At 44.3% G+C, this 17,630-nt stretch overlaps 1 protein-coding gene across 3 annotated transcripts in view; it reads left to right on the forward strand.

Moving 5' to 3' along the window:
- LOC119962971 (coiled-coil domain-containing protein 60-like) overlaps positions 1–17,630 on the forward strand; it is a 129,083-nt gene that overhangs the window by 67,692 nt on the left and 43,761 nt on the right. For 2 of the 3 annotated variants that reach the window (XM_038791381.1, XM_038791399.1), the window contains 2 exons: positions 9,730–9,882; positions 12,209–12,313. In XM_038791381.1, coding sequence (XP_038647309.1) covers positions 9,730–9,882; positions 12,209–12,313 — 258 coding nt within the window. The remainder of the gene's footprint in view (positions 1–9,729; positions 9,883–12,208; positions 12,314–17,630) is intronic. The other variant, XM_038791391.1, reaches the window with a different exon arrangement.

Raw genomic sequence — 17,630 nt, forward strand, 5'->3', positions numbered from 1 at the left:
AGTTTGATTGAATGCCTCCATGACAACCTTATTCTAATCTGAGGGATTGCATTTATGTGTAATCAATACAAATCTTTCGTTATACTTTTCACAGTAGTTCATTGCAGTGTTAATGTAAGTGTACTTGTAACACTAATTATTATTATTATTTTAATAAATTTATAGGACCCAATTATTTTTTTCCAATTAAGGGGAAATTTAGCGTGGCCAATCCACCGACCCTGCACATCTTTGGGTTGTGGGGGTGAGACCCACGCAGACACGGGTAGAATGTGCAAACTCCACATGGACAGTGACCTGGGGCCGTTATCGAACTCGGGTCCTCAGCATCGTGAAGCAGCAGTGCAAACCACTGTGCCACCGTGCCGCCCCATTATTATTATTAACACTTAGCAAGCAGGTTGCATTCATGTGAAGGTTTTGAATGGATCACAAAAGACTCGAGTTTCATGAGATGTGAATTTAAACTTTTTGTAGGACACAAAGGAGTCCAAACCGAATTGGTCAAGAGAAAACTCGGTCCCATACATGGCCGACGCAATACAGATCTCAATCATGAATGTCCTCGGGCTCCCCGCTGCCTTAGCGAGGGAGCTCGTATTCGGCAAGACACATGGGGAGACTGATTGCCCAACCCCGTAGATCTCGTGCAGGTTATAACAAAACTATAAGAAATAAGGACTGAGAAATGAAATGGAGATGAATTTTTAAAAAATGTATTTTATTCCAAACATATTCAAATATACAAAACATAAATAATCTGGGGAATATTCTTCCCAACTCACAATTTTACAGTTTGTACAAGTTTTTCCCTTTTTCACCCCTCCTCCCATGGCAAACAATTTCTCAAACATGGTCATGAACAATCTCCACTGTGCCTCAAAGCCCTCCGCTCAATCCCTCAATTCAAACTTAATCTTCTCCAACCGGAGAAACTCATACAGGTCCCCTAGCCAGGTGGTCACCCTGGCGACATTGTCGACCGCCATGCCAGGAAAATTCTTCGCCGGGCAACCAGAGAGGCGAAGGCCTTGACATCGGCCTTCCTCCCCTCCATCAGCTTTGGCATTTTGAAACCCCCAAAATCACCACCATAGGGTCATGCCCGACATCTACCCCCACACTTCACACACTCAACTGCCACCCCCTGGAAAAAAACCCTCATCCTTTCCCGAGTTATGTGTAGCCTGTGTACCACCTTGAACTGTATCAAACTCAGCTTCGCACATGAGGAGGTTGAATTTACCCTGCGCAGTGCCTCATTCCACACATGCCAACCTATTCCCCCAACCAACTCCTCCTTCCATTTTTCCTTGATCCTCCCCACTTGAGCTCTCCTCTGCTCCCCGAGCCACCCGTATATGTCCCCAATCCTACCCTCCCCTTCCACATCCGAAAGCAGCAACCGTTCCAAAAGGGCATATTTTGGCAGCCTGGGAAATCCTTCCACACCTTCCGTGCGAAGTCCCTCACTTGTAAATACCTAAATTCACTGCCCTTTGGGAGCTCTACCTTCTCCTGCAGCTCTTCCAGACTTGTGAATCTCTCCTCAAAATATAAATCCCTCGCCCACACCACCTCCACCTCTTGTACATACCATCCATCGCCCCCGGTTTGAACTCATGGTTCTCACACAACGGTGTTAATACCAAAATCCCATCCATCCTAAAGTTTCTCCTCCGCTGGATCCACACCCTAATGATGGACTGTACAACTGGGCTCTCAGTATATCTCCTCGGTGCCAGCGGTAACACCGCCATGACCATGGCCGTCAGGCTGGACCGCATACGGTCTGTTCTTCCATCCTAACCCATTCTAACCTCTCTCCTTCCCACCACCGGCTCACTCCTCCACATTCGCTGCCCAATAGTAGTGCAGTAGGTTCGGTAACGCCAACCTCCTTTTCTGCCTCTGTAGCAGAGCCCTCTCTACACTTAGCACCTTCCCCGCCCATATAAACTCCAAAATTACTCCGTCCAACGTTCAAAAAAAGGCCTTCGGAATAAAGATCGAGAGTGTCTGGAATACGAATCGGGACCGTGGCAGGACATTCATTTTCACCACTTGGACTCTTTGTCCCTCTCTACCTCCGTGTCACATGTACTGCGCGTGGCGAGCCCTGCAGTCTGACTCCTCAGATTGCCAGTTTTAAATCGGTACCAGCCCTTCCTTTAAATATTTACCACAAAATCTTATCGGTTCCGATGCCAGTGATTTTTGATGTTCTGTTAATCTGCTAATGAATTGATCTGTTGAAGCTGCTTCAATCTGCCGGTTTTCCTGATTCTTTCCTCATCATCAGTTTATTTTTCTAAATTATTGTATCTTGAGACCAATGGTACAAAACAAATAGGGGTGGGATTTTCCTCCCGGAATAACGGAATGCGTTCCCTGATGGGACGGAAAATCGGACATTGGGGGAAAATCAGGATCGATGCAGGGCACTGACCCAAATGCGATGCTCCAACCCCCCTCCCCATGCTGGGCGTAAATGAGGTTCACGTTGTGCGCCAGCCGGGGGGATGTAAATAAATGCAAATGGGTCTTAATGACTCATCTGCATCCATTTAGCGGGCCTGGCGCCCTAGGTTCCAGCCTCCAGTGATTCTCCGGTTCCTGAGCATTACTTCTGGTTTTTACCAGCATGGCCCTGACATGGTGGACCTTGCGATGGGCGTATGGGGCAACGGTTCCCCCTTGGCCAACCGTGAGGTCCACCACGTCAGGGCCATGCTGGTCAGGACCATCTGAACCCATCTGAGGGCCTCCCCCCACCTCCTACATTGCACTGCCCACCCACACCTCCTCTAGCAGCCCCGTTCACACCCCCCCCCTCTCCACAGAGACCCCTGTCATAGGGAAGCCCCCCACAGGGACCCCAAACGAACACCCGACACAGAACCCCTCAAAACACACAGACACACCCATCACACAGACCCCCCTGTTAGGAAAAGGGGCCCCAGTCTAGAAGAGCAGTCCAGACACACGCAGCGGGAAGCATTGTAGACGTAATAGTGTAGCTCCACATATCCACTCCTCAGCAGGAGAGCATTGTTCCTGCATCTGGTTCCCAGAGATCCACTATCTGCAAGCCATTCATAGCTTTTGAATAGTGGTCTGTGATTGACAGCTCATAAAAACCATTTTGAGCTTTGATCCATTCATATACTTTCACACTTCAGTGGCCTAAGTGGTGAAACTTTTAAACATTGACCACATCAAACAAGGGTAAGTGCAGTGAAATCAAACGCATTGGTGATTGGCATGCACTTAGTGCTTGAAATGCACTTACCTCTCTTACTATCTGTCTTTATATTTCCAGCAAGCTTTCGTGCATGCTCTAATTTTCCCTCCTTAATAATCTTCTAGTACTGGTTAGCACTGTTGCTTCACAGTGGCAAGGACCCGGTTGGATCCCCAGCATGGATCACTGTCTGTGGGGAGTCTGCACGTTCTCCTTGTGTTTGTGTGGGATTCCTCCGGGTGCACCAGTTTCCTCACACAAGTCCAGAAAGTCGATATTCTGACCTTTGCAGTCTCTATGTGGATTAAAATCCCCCGTGATAATTACCGTACCTTTCTGACAAGCTCCCATTATTTCTTCTTTGATAGCCCGGCCTACCCTATGAATAATGAAAATGAAATGAAAATCGCTTGTTGTCACGAGTAGGCTTCAATGAAGTTACTGTGAAAAGCCCCTAGTCACCACATTCCGGCACCTGTTCGGGGAGGCTGGTACGGGATTTGAACCGTGCTGCTGGCCTGCCTTGGTCTGCTTTAAAAGCCAGCGATTTAGCCCAGTGTGCTAAACCACCCTTGGGTGTCTGGACACAACTCCCGGAAGTGACTTCTTGTCTCTATCATTCTACATCTCTATCCAAACTGCTTCTTTCTCCTGTTTTCCTGAACTTGGATCATCCCTCTCTACTGTGCTCTATAGAACTACCCTTCCCTCCACTTTTCTCCTAACTTCCTCCCCTTCCGAAAAGTCACATCCCCTTCAATATTCAGGTCCCAATCTATGCCACCCTGCAGCCCTGACTTTGTCATAGCTATTAGATCAAATTTATTTATCTCTGTATCAGTTTGACTGTGTTGTGTTCAATGCCACGTGCATTTAGCTACAGAACCTTAATTTTTTTCCTTTTATTATTTTTGTAATCTCTTTCCTTATCTGTTAATTTACTGTTAGATGTGTGCTCTATGTGCCTTCCTGTTACAGTCTGTTTATCATTTACCATATTAATACTTTCCTCTCTTACCTTCTGTCTACTCTTTGATATAACACATCTTCCTACATTTAATTCCGCACTATTTAGTTTTAAATTCTTTCTACTTCCTAGTTATGCAGTTCACAAGAACTCTGGTCCCAGTAAAGTTCAGGTGCAGACCATCCCAATGATACAGATCCCACTTTTCCCAGTACTGATGCCAGCGCCTCACAAATTCAAACCCACTTCTTTCACACCAGTCTTTGAGCCAAACATTCACTCTAATTTTATATACTCTATGCCAACTTGCACCTGGTTCAGGTAATAATCCAGAGATTATTACCTTTGAGGTTCTGTCACTTAATATGGTGCCTGGCTCCTCGTACAGACTATGCAGAATCTCGTTTTCCTTTTTCTGCCTATGATACTGCTGGCTGCCTACGTGGACTATGACCACTGGGTCCTCCCTGTCCCACTATAAATTCCTCTCCAGCCCAAGCAGATATCCCAAACCCTGGCACCGGGCAGGCTGCACAGTTTTTTTACAGCGTTGCCCTTTACTGCAGAGAACAGTATCAACCCCCTCATTGTACTCTCCCGAACTATCACTCTTCGTCACCCTGGAAAAACAGCTTCCTGTATCACGATGCCCTGACCTGTCTGCTCAACCACATTGCAGACCTCGCTTTTGGACAGACAGATAACAAAGATGAGATAGCAGCCTTGCTCCAGGTAAAAGGTTTAAAAATACAAGATTGGAAATAAAACAATGTTCTGTGTACAGTTATAAATATAATGGAAATCTGTGTCTTGGAGAGTGCTGTAATAGGGCACTTCCTTCGAACGGGAGGGCTGCATTTGAAGGGGAGGGCTGCATTCGAGGGAAAGGGCTGCATTTGAGGGGAGGGCTGCATTCCAGGGAGGGGGCTGTATTACACTACTGCTTTAGATAGACAGTGCTGCATCAGAGGGACAGTGCTGCATTAGAATGCTGTATCAGAGGGACAGTGCTGCATTAGAATGCTGTATCAGAGGGACAGTGCTGCATTAGAATGCTGTATCAGAGGGACAGTGCTGCATTAGAATGCTGTATCAGAGGGACAGTGCTGCATTAGAATGCTGTATCAGAGGGACAGTGCTGCATTAGAATGCTGTATCAGAGGGACAGTGCTGCATTAGAATGCTGTATCAGAGGGACAGTGCTGCATTAGAATGCTGTATCAGAGGGACAGTGCTGCATTAGAATGCTGTATCAGAGGGACAGTGCTGCATTAGAATGCTGTATCAGAGGGACAGTGCTGCATTAGAATGCTGTATCAGAGGGACAGTGCTGCATTAGAATGCTGTATCAGAGGGACAGTGCTGCATTAGAATGCTGTATCAGAGGGACAGTGCTGCATTAGAATGCTGTATCAGAGGGACAGTGCTGCATTAGAATGCTGTATCAGAGAGACAGTGCTACATTAGAATGCTGTATCAGAGGGACAGTGCTGCATTAGAATGCTGTATCAGAGGGACAGTGCTGCATTAGAATGCTGTATCAGAGGGACAGTGCTGCATTAGAATGCTGTATCAGAGAGACAGTGCTGCATTAGAATGCTGTATCAGAGGGACAGTGCTGCATTAGAATGCTGTATCAGAGGGACAGTGCTGCATTAGAATGCTGTATCAGAGGGACAGTGCTGCATTAGAATGCTGTATCAGAGGGACAGTGCTGCATTAGAATGCTGTGTCAGAGGGACAGTGCTGCATTAGAATGCTGTATCAGAGGGACAGTGCTGCATTAGAATGCTGTATCAGAGGGACAGTGCTGCATTAGAATGCTGTATCAGAGGGACAGTGCTGCATTAGAATGCTGTATAAGAGGGACAGTGCTGCATTAGAATGCTGTATCACAGGGACAGTGCTGCATTAGAATACTGTGTCAGGGTCTCTAAGACAGTGCTCTCCATGCTTGAATCTTGAACAACCTGTACCTGAGTCTGCAATGGTTAGTTTGTGGAACAACACTTTCTTAAATAATTAAATTATGGTGCAGGTCACTTTAGCTACCACTGAGTGTGGAGTCTCTGGCTACACAGTTAAAGGGTATCGGTAATACGGAATTACCAATGTTAGTAATGTGAGCACGGGCAGCACGGTGGCACAGTGGTTAGCATTGCTGCCTACGGCGCTGAGGACCTGGGTTCGAATCCCGGCCCTGGGTCACTGTCTGTGAGGAGTACGCACATTCTCCCCGTGTCTGCGTGGGTTTCGCCCCCACAGCCCAAAGATGTGCAGGGTAGGTGGATTGGCCACGTTAAATTGCCCCTTAATTGGAAAAAATAATTGGGTACTCTAAATTTATAAGAAAAAAGTAATGTGAGCACTTCACAGCTCTCAAGTGGATACCTGTGGGTCGATGCGCTACAACGCAGGCAGGTGTTACTGCCTGGCGCCCTGGACAGATTGCCTGAACACTGGAGGCTGCACAACCGCAAGGGGCAGCAGGCACAACCATGCACCCTGGAGCTGGGCTGCAGCACTGGGGACACCCCCACAACCAGAGGGTGGATGTGTGTATATGGGGGGGGTATCCGAGCCCAGTCCCAGTTCCGTTCCCTGCTGTGACCGGGGATTCGTGTCCAGGGCAAGGTCCCCCTGCACAAGCGGGTCATTGGATGGCACCCTACAAGATGGCAGGGAATGTAAGAGTGGCAGAGGCTTGGGGGATTAGAGGGTAATTGGGTGGAAGCTATAACTGAGGTCTCACACCCTCTCCAATGCCTTACAGAAGCCTGTGCACTACTTCCGCCCACCAAGGAGTGTGTCTCTGCGCTGATGAAGGGTGGGGATGACAGCTGTGACGCCTTTATGGTGGCATCCTCGGAGCTCTCCTCTGAGGTGTTCTCACAGGCGGCGGGGAGGGCGAGGGACCCCCAATGGGTCGATGGGTCGGCACCATCGGATGGAGAATGAACATGTGGTCAGTGAGAGAGAGAAGGATCATTATGTCTGGCATGAACAACACATGCGTGACAAGCCACCTGGGAGGGGGCCGATGGATACTCACCTCTGCAGCGCAGGCCAATCTTGATGTCGGTGACCGATCTGTCCTCGGCCACTCCGCATCCCTGCATCTCCCAGGACCTGTTCCTTGTCAGGGGTGAGGGCTCTGATGTCTGACACCCCGCCACATGCCTGGGCCCTCTCCCGTCTGATTTGGGCTAAATTCTCCTGCGGGACAGAGAGAGGGCTTTGTGAGCCGCACACTTCATGGATTGTTGGGGCGGGAGTATGGCGGGGGTCAGGTGTGGACATTGCCACTGGGCGTAGCGAGGTGCACAGGTGTGGTATTGTGCTGAGTGGAGGAGATGGTGATGTGCCACCACAGGGTCGATGGGGGGGGGGGGGGGGGGGGGGGGGGGCGGGATTTGGGGTAGGGAGGGGTAACTCACCCCTGTGGCCAGGTGGAGGTCGTTAAGCTTCATGCAGCATTGGGTGGTTGTCCTCCTGGTGACACTCCACCTGACACTCCCACTGCTGATGGCCACTGCCTCTGCCTCCCAGGCAGCACTGGCTGTCCTGTGGCTGACCCTCCGACCCCCTCAGGGGAACAGGGTATTCCGTCTGGACTCCAGTGCATCCAACGGTCTGGCCAGGTCAGCATCTCCGAACCATGGGGCTGGTCTGTGCGGTGGCATGGTTACGTGCTGTCTCGCGTTTGCTCTGCGCGATCAGTTTAAGAGCAGCTCCCCCTCGTTAGCGGGGGCTGCTGAGCGAGCTCCAGCGAATCAGCTGGCGGGACAGTCTTTTCCAGCGTGAAGCCCATAGGGCATCATTAAGTATCCTAATTAATGTTAGATAGCGGTGACGACCTTGCCAGGTCAGCTGTCGGGAAGCACCTGGCTGTTCCCGCTCACTACTTTGGTGGTGAGTACCTGGAACGTGCTGCCAGGGAAGGTTGTGGAAGCAAATATGTTAACAGCGTTCAAAAGGCATCTCAACAAATACATGGATAGGATGGGTACAGAGGGATACTGCACTCGGAAGTGCAGAGGGTTTTGGCCAAGGGTGGTATCATGACCTGTACAGGCTTGGAGGTCCGAAGGCCTCTTCCTGTGCTGCATTGTTTTTGTTCTTTGCTACAATACTTAGAAATCTTTCTGTCAGATCATGCCCTATGTGTTTCTTGATTAAGCAGGTGCATATTTTTAGGTGTATATTTTAATTATTATATTTGTTTTTTGTCATGTATCAAACTAACAACATTGGCTGGTGTAATGTCACATGTTATGCAATTATGTCAACGGAGGGTTTTGTGGGCCTTTTGTGGAGTTCACCATTGTAACCTGTTTGTGCAGAACCTTGTAAATAAACCTCTTGCACTATGTTTTACCAACTCCATGTGTGCCACCTCTGATTCTTTTTCCCAACAAAAAAAATCTAACAGTTTTCTTTTAAACTTTGGTTCTTTTAATTTATTTTGTCATTTATTTTAATTAATAAACACTACTATTTCCAATAAGCTTTATGACTGGCACTCCAAAAGGCTTATGAAAAAAACCTTACAGTTCCCAAAAAATTGTACCATATTTAAACGATAAATGAGCAAAACAAGCAAAAAATACGCACCAAACAATCACTTTCCTGTTTCCCTGTGACACTTGATTTTCTCCAAATCTGGTCAATCTACAGACTGCGATGCACCACCAGCAGCTCACACTTTTATCTCCCAACTCTCAATCTAACTCCTTCTCACACATTTATCAGTCCGACTTCGTTCTCAGTCTCACTCCTTCTCGTGCTCTTTAATCTCCCCAGCTCCGTTTCAGTCTCACCCCCTCTCATGCCCTTTTATTATCTCCCTGGCTCATTTGTGCAGACGTTGCTGGTTCTGGGTTTTTTACAGCAGTGCAATACTCTTTAAAATAATTTACAACGTTTTATACATGGAAAAATTGCAACAAAGATGTTCACGGGCAGCACGGTGGCGCAGAGGGTTAGCCCTGCTGCCTTACGGCACCGAGGTCCCAGGTTCGATCCTGGCTCTGGGTCACTGTCCGTGTGGAGTTTGCACATTCTCCGCGTATTTGCGTGGGTTTCAGCCCCACAACCCAAAGATGTGCAGGGTAAGTGGATTGGCCACGCTAAATTGCCCCTTAATTGGAAAAAATTAATTGGGTGCACTACATTTAAAAAATAAATAAAAACAAAAGTATTCACAAATCCCAATTTGAGTGACTTAAATTGTAAGAAATTATAAAATGAGGCTCTGCTCTTCAAATGCCAAGACCAGTGCTTTGAAGTCTTGCCAACTCATATGAGTTCTTTCAGCTCCTCTGCCTGCAACTGCACATGCCGTCCACCCGAAAAACAAATCCCGAGAAATCCTGCACCTACAACGTATTTTGTCGTTCATGTCAGGAAAGTGTCAGTTTGTTCAATATTCAGTAGAGTTGGACTCCCAAGTTACTGAAGAACATCTCTTCTGATGGCATTTGATTTGTAACTGTATATTCATGTGTATTTGGCTCAGATTTTTTGTAACAGAACCAGTCTTCTCTCCACGATCAAACGCAGTAAAACTCCACTCCCGAAATGCTTCCAGCAAAAGAAAAGTTCCAGCTGCACGGCCTTACACCCCATTACATTGTAGCCTTGTATCTACCAGATTGACAGAGAGAGACTCGTGAGTATAGTTTCAATCGAGTGCGTCTGGACGACAATTTTTGGAAACTCGTGAATTAAGAATGTTGCACAACAACTGTAGTTACTGTGCCATCCATTGTATCCTAATATAGACAAACCACGCATATTATAATTATATTCTGGCATCCCTTGATCCATTAGCCTTTTTAGTTAATTTTGGTACCCACGCACTGGATTTAGTGATTTGTCCACCTGGAAACCAAAAGCCTTTGCTCTCCCACAGCTTCTAGATGCTCACCATTAAGAACATTCTCCTGATTTTCCTTTCTTGAATCCAAAGTGGATGACTTCACACTTGCCCACCTTGATCACTATCTGCCACAGTTTTGCCAATTCACTTAATTTTCCCTTCATCTCTTGTAACTTGCTTTTAACTATTCATTGTCCCTCCAACCTATTGGGGAAAAACCCCCACAAAATTTATATTTGTTTCACAACATAGGATGTCCCAAAGTCAGTGAAGTAATTTTGAAATGACGTCACAATGTAATGTAGGAGTTTATTTCTGGATGATAAATGCATCAAAAAAATGTGCATTAAAAATCCTACACATTTCCTTCATGTAATTATAAGGGTCAGGCGAGAAGTCCTTAAAAATTTAATCCCAGCTCAAATTGTTTTGTCGCAATGTGTGTTAATTAAAATGTGATGCAGCGATTTTAACATATTGTGTCCTGCTAATGGTTGACGGGTTGGGAAATGTTTCTTTGCGTTCTATACATATCTGATTTGCTATTACACTCACTATCAATGAATTGAGGACTTTTTATAAATAACACATTGTTTTTCTATGTCTTCAAGCAGCTAAAATTGCCGTTTTTCAGTGCGAATGACATTCAAGAATCTATCCTAATCTGGTCAGGTCTTTGTTACCCGATTCCACAATAGCCACATAGATTTTCAAAGTGTATCATTAAACTTTCCAAAGATATTTTTCTTATAGCTGCGACTTTGAAAGAATATTTTATATGAAACTTGCTGATTTCACTGATTTTTTTTCCCACCTTAAATAATCTGACATTTAAAGTCTTCCATCGCGGACTATAATTGCACTGTGGTTTCTCTGCCTCCTTTTCAACAATCAGCTCTAATCACTCCACACGTCGATTTTCATAATTATGTTGCGTATTCATTAACTGATTGTTTGCCTGAAATGCTTTCATTATTTCTTTTTGAGAATCAGGTGATTTTGCCCATTCAGGTTTGAAGTGCCCGATTTGCAAGGTAACTGGCAGGGTAGCCCAGCAATAGACTGATATTTAGCTCATGAATAACCTATTCTATCTAGAAACATTACTGCTTAAGCCAGTACTTAGTTCCCAGTGTTCTAACTAAAACTCTCAAGTAAACCCGATTTCCCTGTTTGGTACAGGGAAATCTGGAGTTATGGTTGCAAATTCAATAGCTGGCATGGGTAATGCCGACCTTTTCTGAAATATGGGGTGGGTTTCGTGGATGGCCCTCTCTGTGGAAAAACTTCATGAGATAGGAAATGCAAATGGGGAGTTGGGGTATTGCTGTGGGTTTCGAGCTTGTAGGCTAAATCAATCATGCTGATCTCCTCAAACAATTCAAGACCTGGACATCCATACCCAATATTCGATAACCATCCCTATTGCCAAATCGTAAACTCCAGCCAATAATTATTCTCCACGTTCAGTGTTCCTAATTTTATCTGGACATTTGAGCTGAGAGAAAAGGTGGGAGCGACAAAGAGAGAGCTCCTACGCCACTGAGAAAGACAGACAGATTGAACAAGAAAAACACCAGTGGTTAACCCCAGGCAGCATTGATGGGTACGGGCAGAGAGTAGCACAGGAAGATGAAATGTATTTGAATATTTCATTGCTAAATTGAAAAGCTACTGTTTCTCAGTTGGTGGTCCAGTTGGTACTTGCCCGACACAAAGTGGAACTAAGCCTGACAGATGGAGAAAGTTCCAGATAAATCCCGCGTTGTAATCAATTAGCTATTCTGAACCAGATAGCAGCAATGGTGCTACAATTGCCCTCAGTATCTCTGAACTAGGGAGGAGAAAGAAAATCACATGCCTGTATCTGGTCATTATGTAGTAATCTCTGCTGGAAAGTGAAAGCACTTCAGGTGAGGACAGAATCAGACTGAGTGTTGATGTCCTCTCGTGGTGCAAGAGCCTATCACTAGACTTGTGCAAGGGGAACAGCCACTCAAGTGAACAACTAGTGCCAATGGAGGCATACTTTGGCACAAGTCAGCAAATTTAGGGAAGGACGGTAATCCCAAACAAGGAGTCTGGATATTTTTTAACCATGTTTGTTTTCTGACAGGGAACCACTGTTTCGCCAACTCTGTGCCTTGACCTGGCTGCTGGAGGCTGTAACAGTAGAACCGCCGAGCACAATGGGCACCGTTACAACCTGCTGGAGTGCCAGGTAATGTTTACCATTGCCACAGATATCAACGTCATGCTTTGCTCTGCTTGTACCTTGGAGAAACATTGATTTATATTGTACCTCTATTAGACTGCCAGCATAAATGAAGCTTTCTCCTGCAGTCCCCTGTTAAGTCGGTGCATGCAAACACAGCCATTGAGTTGGGTTTTTTTTTGCGTCTTTAGTCATCCGCTGCTGAGTTAACTTACTTCAATTAGAAGTGTAGGAAGGATGCTGCAGTTGAACCTCAATGTTTCAGAGATAGCAAAGGGGCAGAATACATGCTGAGTTCCTGCTCCTGCTAGCTGTTCTATAATCCCTGCTGCAAAGTATACAATATGCAGATACCATGGCGAGGAAGGGATCAGGCATCATTAATCTGCAAGTCTGTTTCAAGTTGTCACAGTTTTGTGTCTGAATTTACACATGGTTAGACACTGCAAGCCTCATCATCTGCTCCATCCAGGCATGTTCTCAGGAGTAACGGATGGAACTATCATTATAAATTTAATTGTGACAAATAACTAGCTAATATTTATTTACTTAGCTATTAGGCAGAAGGTATTTGTTTATTGCTAAGTAAAATAGCACCACAATTATTGTTTCCATTGTGTTTGACAACTTACCAGAATAGCATACAAGTGTTAATTCATTCTGAAGCCAGATGGTGAAGTAGGAAACCGTACACCATTGTTTTTAGTTAATACGAGGTTTGTTTATAGAATGCAATATTACACAGGTCTACCTGCTACCAAACCACCACCAGGCCTGAATGTTTCAACTCTGCAAACCTGATTTGGGTATAGTGCCCCAAAATGTCAAGTTTTCGAACTGGGGGAGCAGGTACTAATTAGAGGCAGGCCCACCATCCCCAGAAACAGGGCAGAGGCAGCCACAGGGATTGCTGAGTACTGAGGCAGGCTGTTTAAAAAGGCTCACCTCGATGCTCTGGGACTTCTCTCCAGTTGTAATAAAAACAACAAAACAAAAAATAGCCCTCCAGCCGTCATCCTGCCACACACTCCCCAAGCCCCATCCATGTTTACTCATGCCACTTTAAGACCTTCATGCACTCCAACCAGCCTTCATAACCTCCATGTTAACCAATGCCCTTCTACCCAGCACAATTCTCTCATATCCTCCATGCCAACTTATGCCCCTCTATCTACCCCCATGGTCCTTTATAGCCTCTATGCCAACTTAGTGTCAACTCATGCCCACCCATTACCTCTACACTCATTCCGATGGCCTTTTATAGTCTCTTTGGCTACTTGGTGCCAATTTATTCCGACCTATGATTCCCATCCTCCACCCTGACAACCTTCATGCCAACTCACCCAATATCCACCATGGGAAGATCTCAGAAGCCATGCTGAGATGAAATCAAGTATTTATTAAAGACTTCACTATATTACAAATCATTCTCTGTGTTAAAAGCCTATATATTGCATTTAAATCTCTACAAATACTTAATCTCTTACAAAACAAATTGCATTCACAGTCCTTTGTCCAAGACAGCTAATCTCTTTATAACTACTTGAAGCTTGCAATCAAACTTACAGGTTCCCCACTGTGATAATGATAAAGAGCAGGGGATTTGAATGACTTGACAGCTTTCCAGTTCCAATGTCCTTATCCTTCTTTTATGCATATCCATGTCTATCCTTAACAATCCTAAAAGAGTACCTGACCTCTTGCAAAGGGGTACCTGAACACTCCAAAAATGTAATTTACCTTTTCAAACAACTCCAGCAGGTTTGGACTGTTCAATCAAACTCATAAAGTTTCAGGAACCTTGGTGACCAAAATCACTTTTGTTTGAAGCCGCTGCACCTTGAAATGTGCTGCTGCCTCTGTGAACCATGGATGTGTAAAATATGCCCCACACCCCTGGCAAAAATGGTGGGTGTAGGATAGAGGGCCAAGTGTTGTATCTTTGAATTATGAAGTTTTATTCAATTTACCGGTTGCCGGTTGTTGTTGAGACATTGTTGAAACTCAGTAGAAATTCAAGTTAAAAACTTGTCAGGTGCAAATAAGAATTGTTTTATTTGAAGTTAATTGGTTACAACTTGAAAATGATTTAAAAGGTAGTTTGTAGACAATTTAATTTTCTTCAAAGAATCACAGGAATTATCTTCTGAGACAATAGCCTGAACACAACTTTAAAAGTCACAGGCTGAAGTCAAAGTATGAAAGTGAAATAGGAATACAGAACTCTTTTCTAATTCTCTTCCTTTACTTTCTCTCTCTCTCTCTTTCCTGTCTCTTTCTCTCTGTCTCTGTCTTTCTGTCTTAAATGGTCGCCAAATCATCCATGGATATACTACTTCATATCTGTCTTAAGCGATCCGATCACACCCCAATATAATCCTAATTGGTTTAAGCTATATTCAAAACACATTTGATTTGATAACAAGCCGTCCATCCTCACGATGCAGCGCCACTTCCAATTGTTGCTTATCTGCAACAATTAAGACGTTATGTCATCTCATCATAAACTGTTTTTTGACACAGTCTAAAATGTTTCGGCTTGCATACGTTATGGAATGTGGTTCAGGCTGTTATCACAAGTGGCCTGAAATCAGAACAATGGAGCCTTTAATTATTCCACCTTACAGCCCATGGGATTTAGCCCCTGTCCTTGAAAGAATGTGATGTTTTTATCAGTGGTTCTGTTTTTCCCAAACTCATGTCTGAGTTTGGAAGTTGTATGTTTCTTTCATTTTAAAACTGGGATTTAATATTTATGCTTTAAACAGCCCTCTTACCTATATTAAGTGTATTTAAAATACCTGACTTCTACAGTCGCCCCTTTGATAAATCGAAAGATCAAGTGAGATATATCAGAATAAGATAAAAGATATCATTAAAGCGATAGGTAAAAAGCGCAAAGAATAATTCATTCATATTGTCATTGCAGATTTAAACAATAGAATGGAAACTTAGCATTGCAACAAGTATTTCAACAATAATCATTAAAATTCTTAAAGAATCATTATTACAAAATAACAATTAATGAATTAGTCAAATTTGATGCTACAGATTCAGTATTAATAGATTATACAAATAATTGATTGATAATATTACGGTTAACATTTCAACAAAAGTATTTCACCTCAAATTCATCAATTGGGGGTGCAGTAGGGTTAGTGTGAATCATTCTGACAGTTGGTCCCCGCGCAGGTTCGAATCCTGCCGACTACGCCAAGTGTTGTATCTTTGAATTATGAAGTTTTATTCAATTTACCGGTTGCCGGTTGTTGTTGAGACATTGTTGAAACTCAGTAGAAATTCAAGTTAAAAACTTGTCCGGTGCAAATAATTCTGTATGCCAGGATCTGGTGCCATTTTGGCTGAGACATGGAACCCTTCAGGCGTTACCAGAAGTCAGGCTCTTGTGTACCACAATTCTTTCTTTATATGTGCTCAGGGTACCCTTTGCCTGTGTATCCTTAACCTTGATAATACATTTAACAACCAAGGTGATACAAAGCTGAAAGCTTCAGGCTCCGTGAACATTTCAGTTTATTGTGTGTTTGTGTATTTTATTGTACAAATTACTCAAATATATAGATACCACATATGGAGAATCATGAGTAAACAATATCCTTTCAGAATAAATGTATTCAATCCAATGAGATGAGCTTCAAAATAGCTGATGCAGACCCAGAGCAATGACTAACTAAAATAAAGACAACATTTGAAAAGAAAGTCCTGGGTGAATGCCCAACTCAATGGTGACAATTGAACACTGTTTTAATACATAGGATTTCAAGATGTCCCTTGCTGTGCTACGACCCCAATTCCATTCCTTTTCTTCACAAATCAAAACCCAAAAGGCTTGCCTATGATGTGAAAACAATTGGTTGTGCTGAGAGGACCATGCGACTTAATGTTGTTGTTACTGAAGAACTGTATAATGGATTTTGGGTTTGGCCATTTGCATGCTCCCAGTGTATCTGACACGGGTCTTGCTTAGTAGAAGCCCGCATCCAAAGGGAAAAAGCTGGCTTTTCTTGGAGAAAGTGGGGCAAGCTGACAAATGGGTTGATGGATTAGAAGTAGTAGCTTGATGATATTGTGGAATTTACTGAAATGTAAGCAAGGAGGTACGAGATTAGTCACTGTAACGTGTTCAGTCACTTAAAGTAGTAAACTGTCTTCAGATATGTGCATATACACACACACACACACACACATGCACACCATATATCTCTTCAAATCCTCAGCTGATACTGGAGTAAATCTTGGAGCACCTGCAATTTGAGAGTTAATTTATCAATTCTAATGATAGAGGATTAGAGGCATGGAATGGTATGATTTTTGTGGTACTATTGTAAATGTGAAGACTTTTTAAAAGTTGTGACTTGCTTGTCAGTGCTGGCAGCTTGACATTGGATCCCTTTTTTCTTGCCCCGATCCTGCTATTGCTAAAAGCTCTTTCCAAAGATCAGAGATTCTCATGCAAATAACTACTGAAGATTGTAAAACTTATCACAGCTCAATTTGAAGGAAACCACTTGTCAATGCTGCATCAACAATGTGAAGGAAAGGAGAGGACCAACGCTGTAAGAAACCTTGGATGAGGTCTCCCAAAAAGTGACTATGTGCCATATTGGGCGGGAAAATGGGTGTGAATCATATTGGCTGTTCCGCCGTGATTCCCAACATAACTCTCCCACACTTACACATTTTTTCTGGAGCCAGGGGTGAAATCCGCTGAAGTTTCTTTGGAACCAGGGGTGAAACCCGCTGAAGAAGTGATGTGTTGGACACGAACACACCAGCAAGCCCGGCCTCACAGAGTCTGGGGCACTGTTTTTAAAGGGCGCATTGATCTCAAAGTGAGAGTGCAGCAAAGGCATGAACCAGACTGCGTGAGCTGCCGTGGGCCAGGAGCATCGCAATCCGTTCAGCGCCCAGCACAATCCCCGTTTATGAGCTCTCCCACCGTTCTCCCAGAATAGCAGGATCTGCAATGTGGCTTTACAAGGATGATATCAAAACTCAGAGGGAGGACTGATGAAACTGAGGGCTTTTTTCTGGAAGTGAGAAGAGTGAGGCGTGACCTGAGAGTGGCCTTTACGATTTTGAATTGGTTTGATTTGATAGATATGGAGAAGATGTGGTTTAGAACTAGAGGCCATAAATGGACAATAGATACCAATATTTACACTGCTGAATGGCCTGCTTCTGTGCTGTATTTTCAGTGTAACTGTTTGCAATCACCTGAAGAACATAGATTCATTTTACAGTCTGTGTTGATGTCCATGTCAAAGTGCCAAAGTACTGGCATTTGGACAAGTTCATGTAA

This window comes from Scyliorhinus canicula, chromosome 1, assembly GCF_902713615.1.
Source record: "Scyliorhinus canicula chromosome 1, sScyCan1.1, whole genome shotgun sequence".
NCBI lineage: Eukaryota > Metazoa > Chordata > Chondrichthyes > Carcharhiniformes > Scyliorhinidae > Scyliorhinus > Scyliorhinus canicula.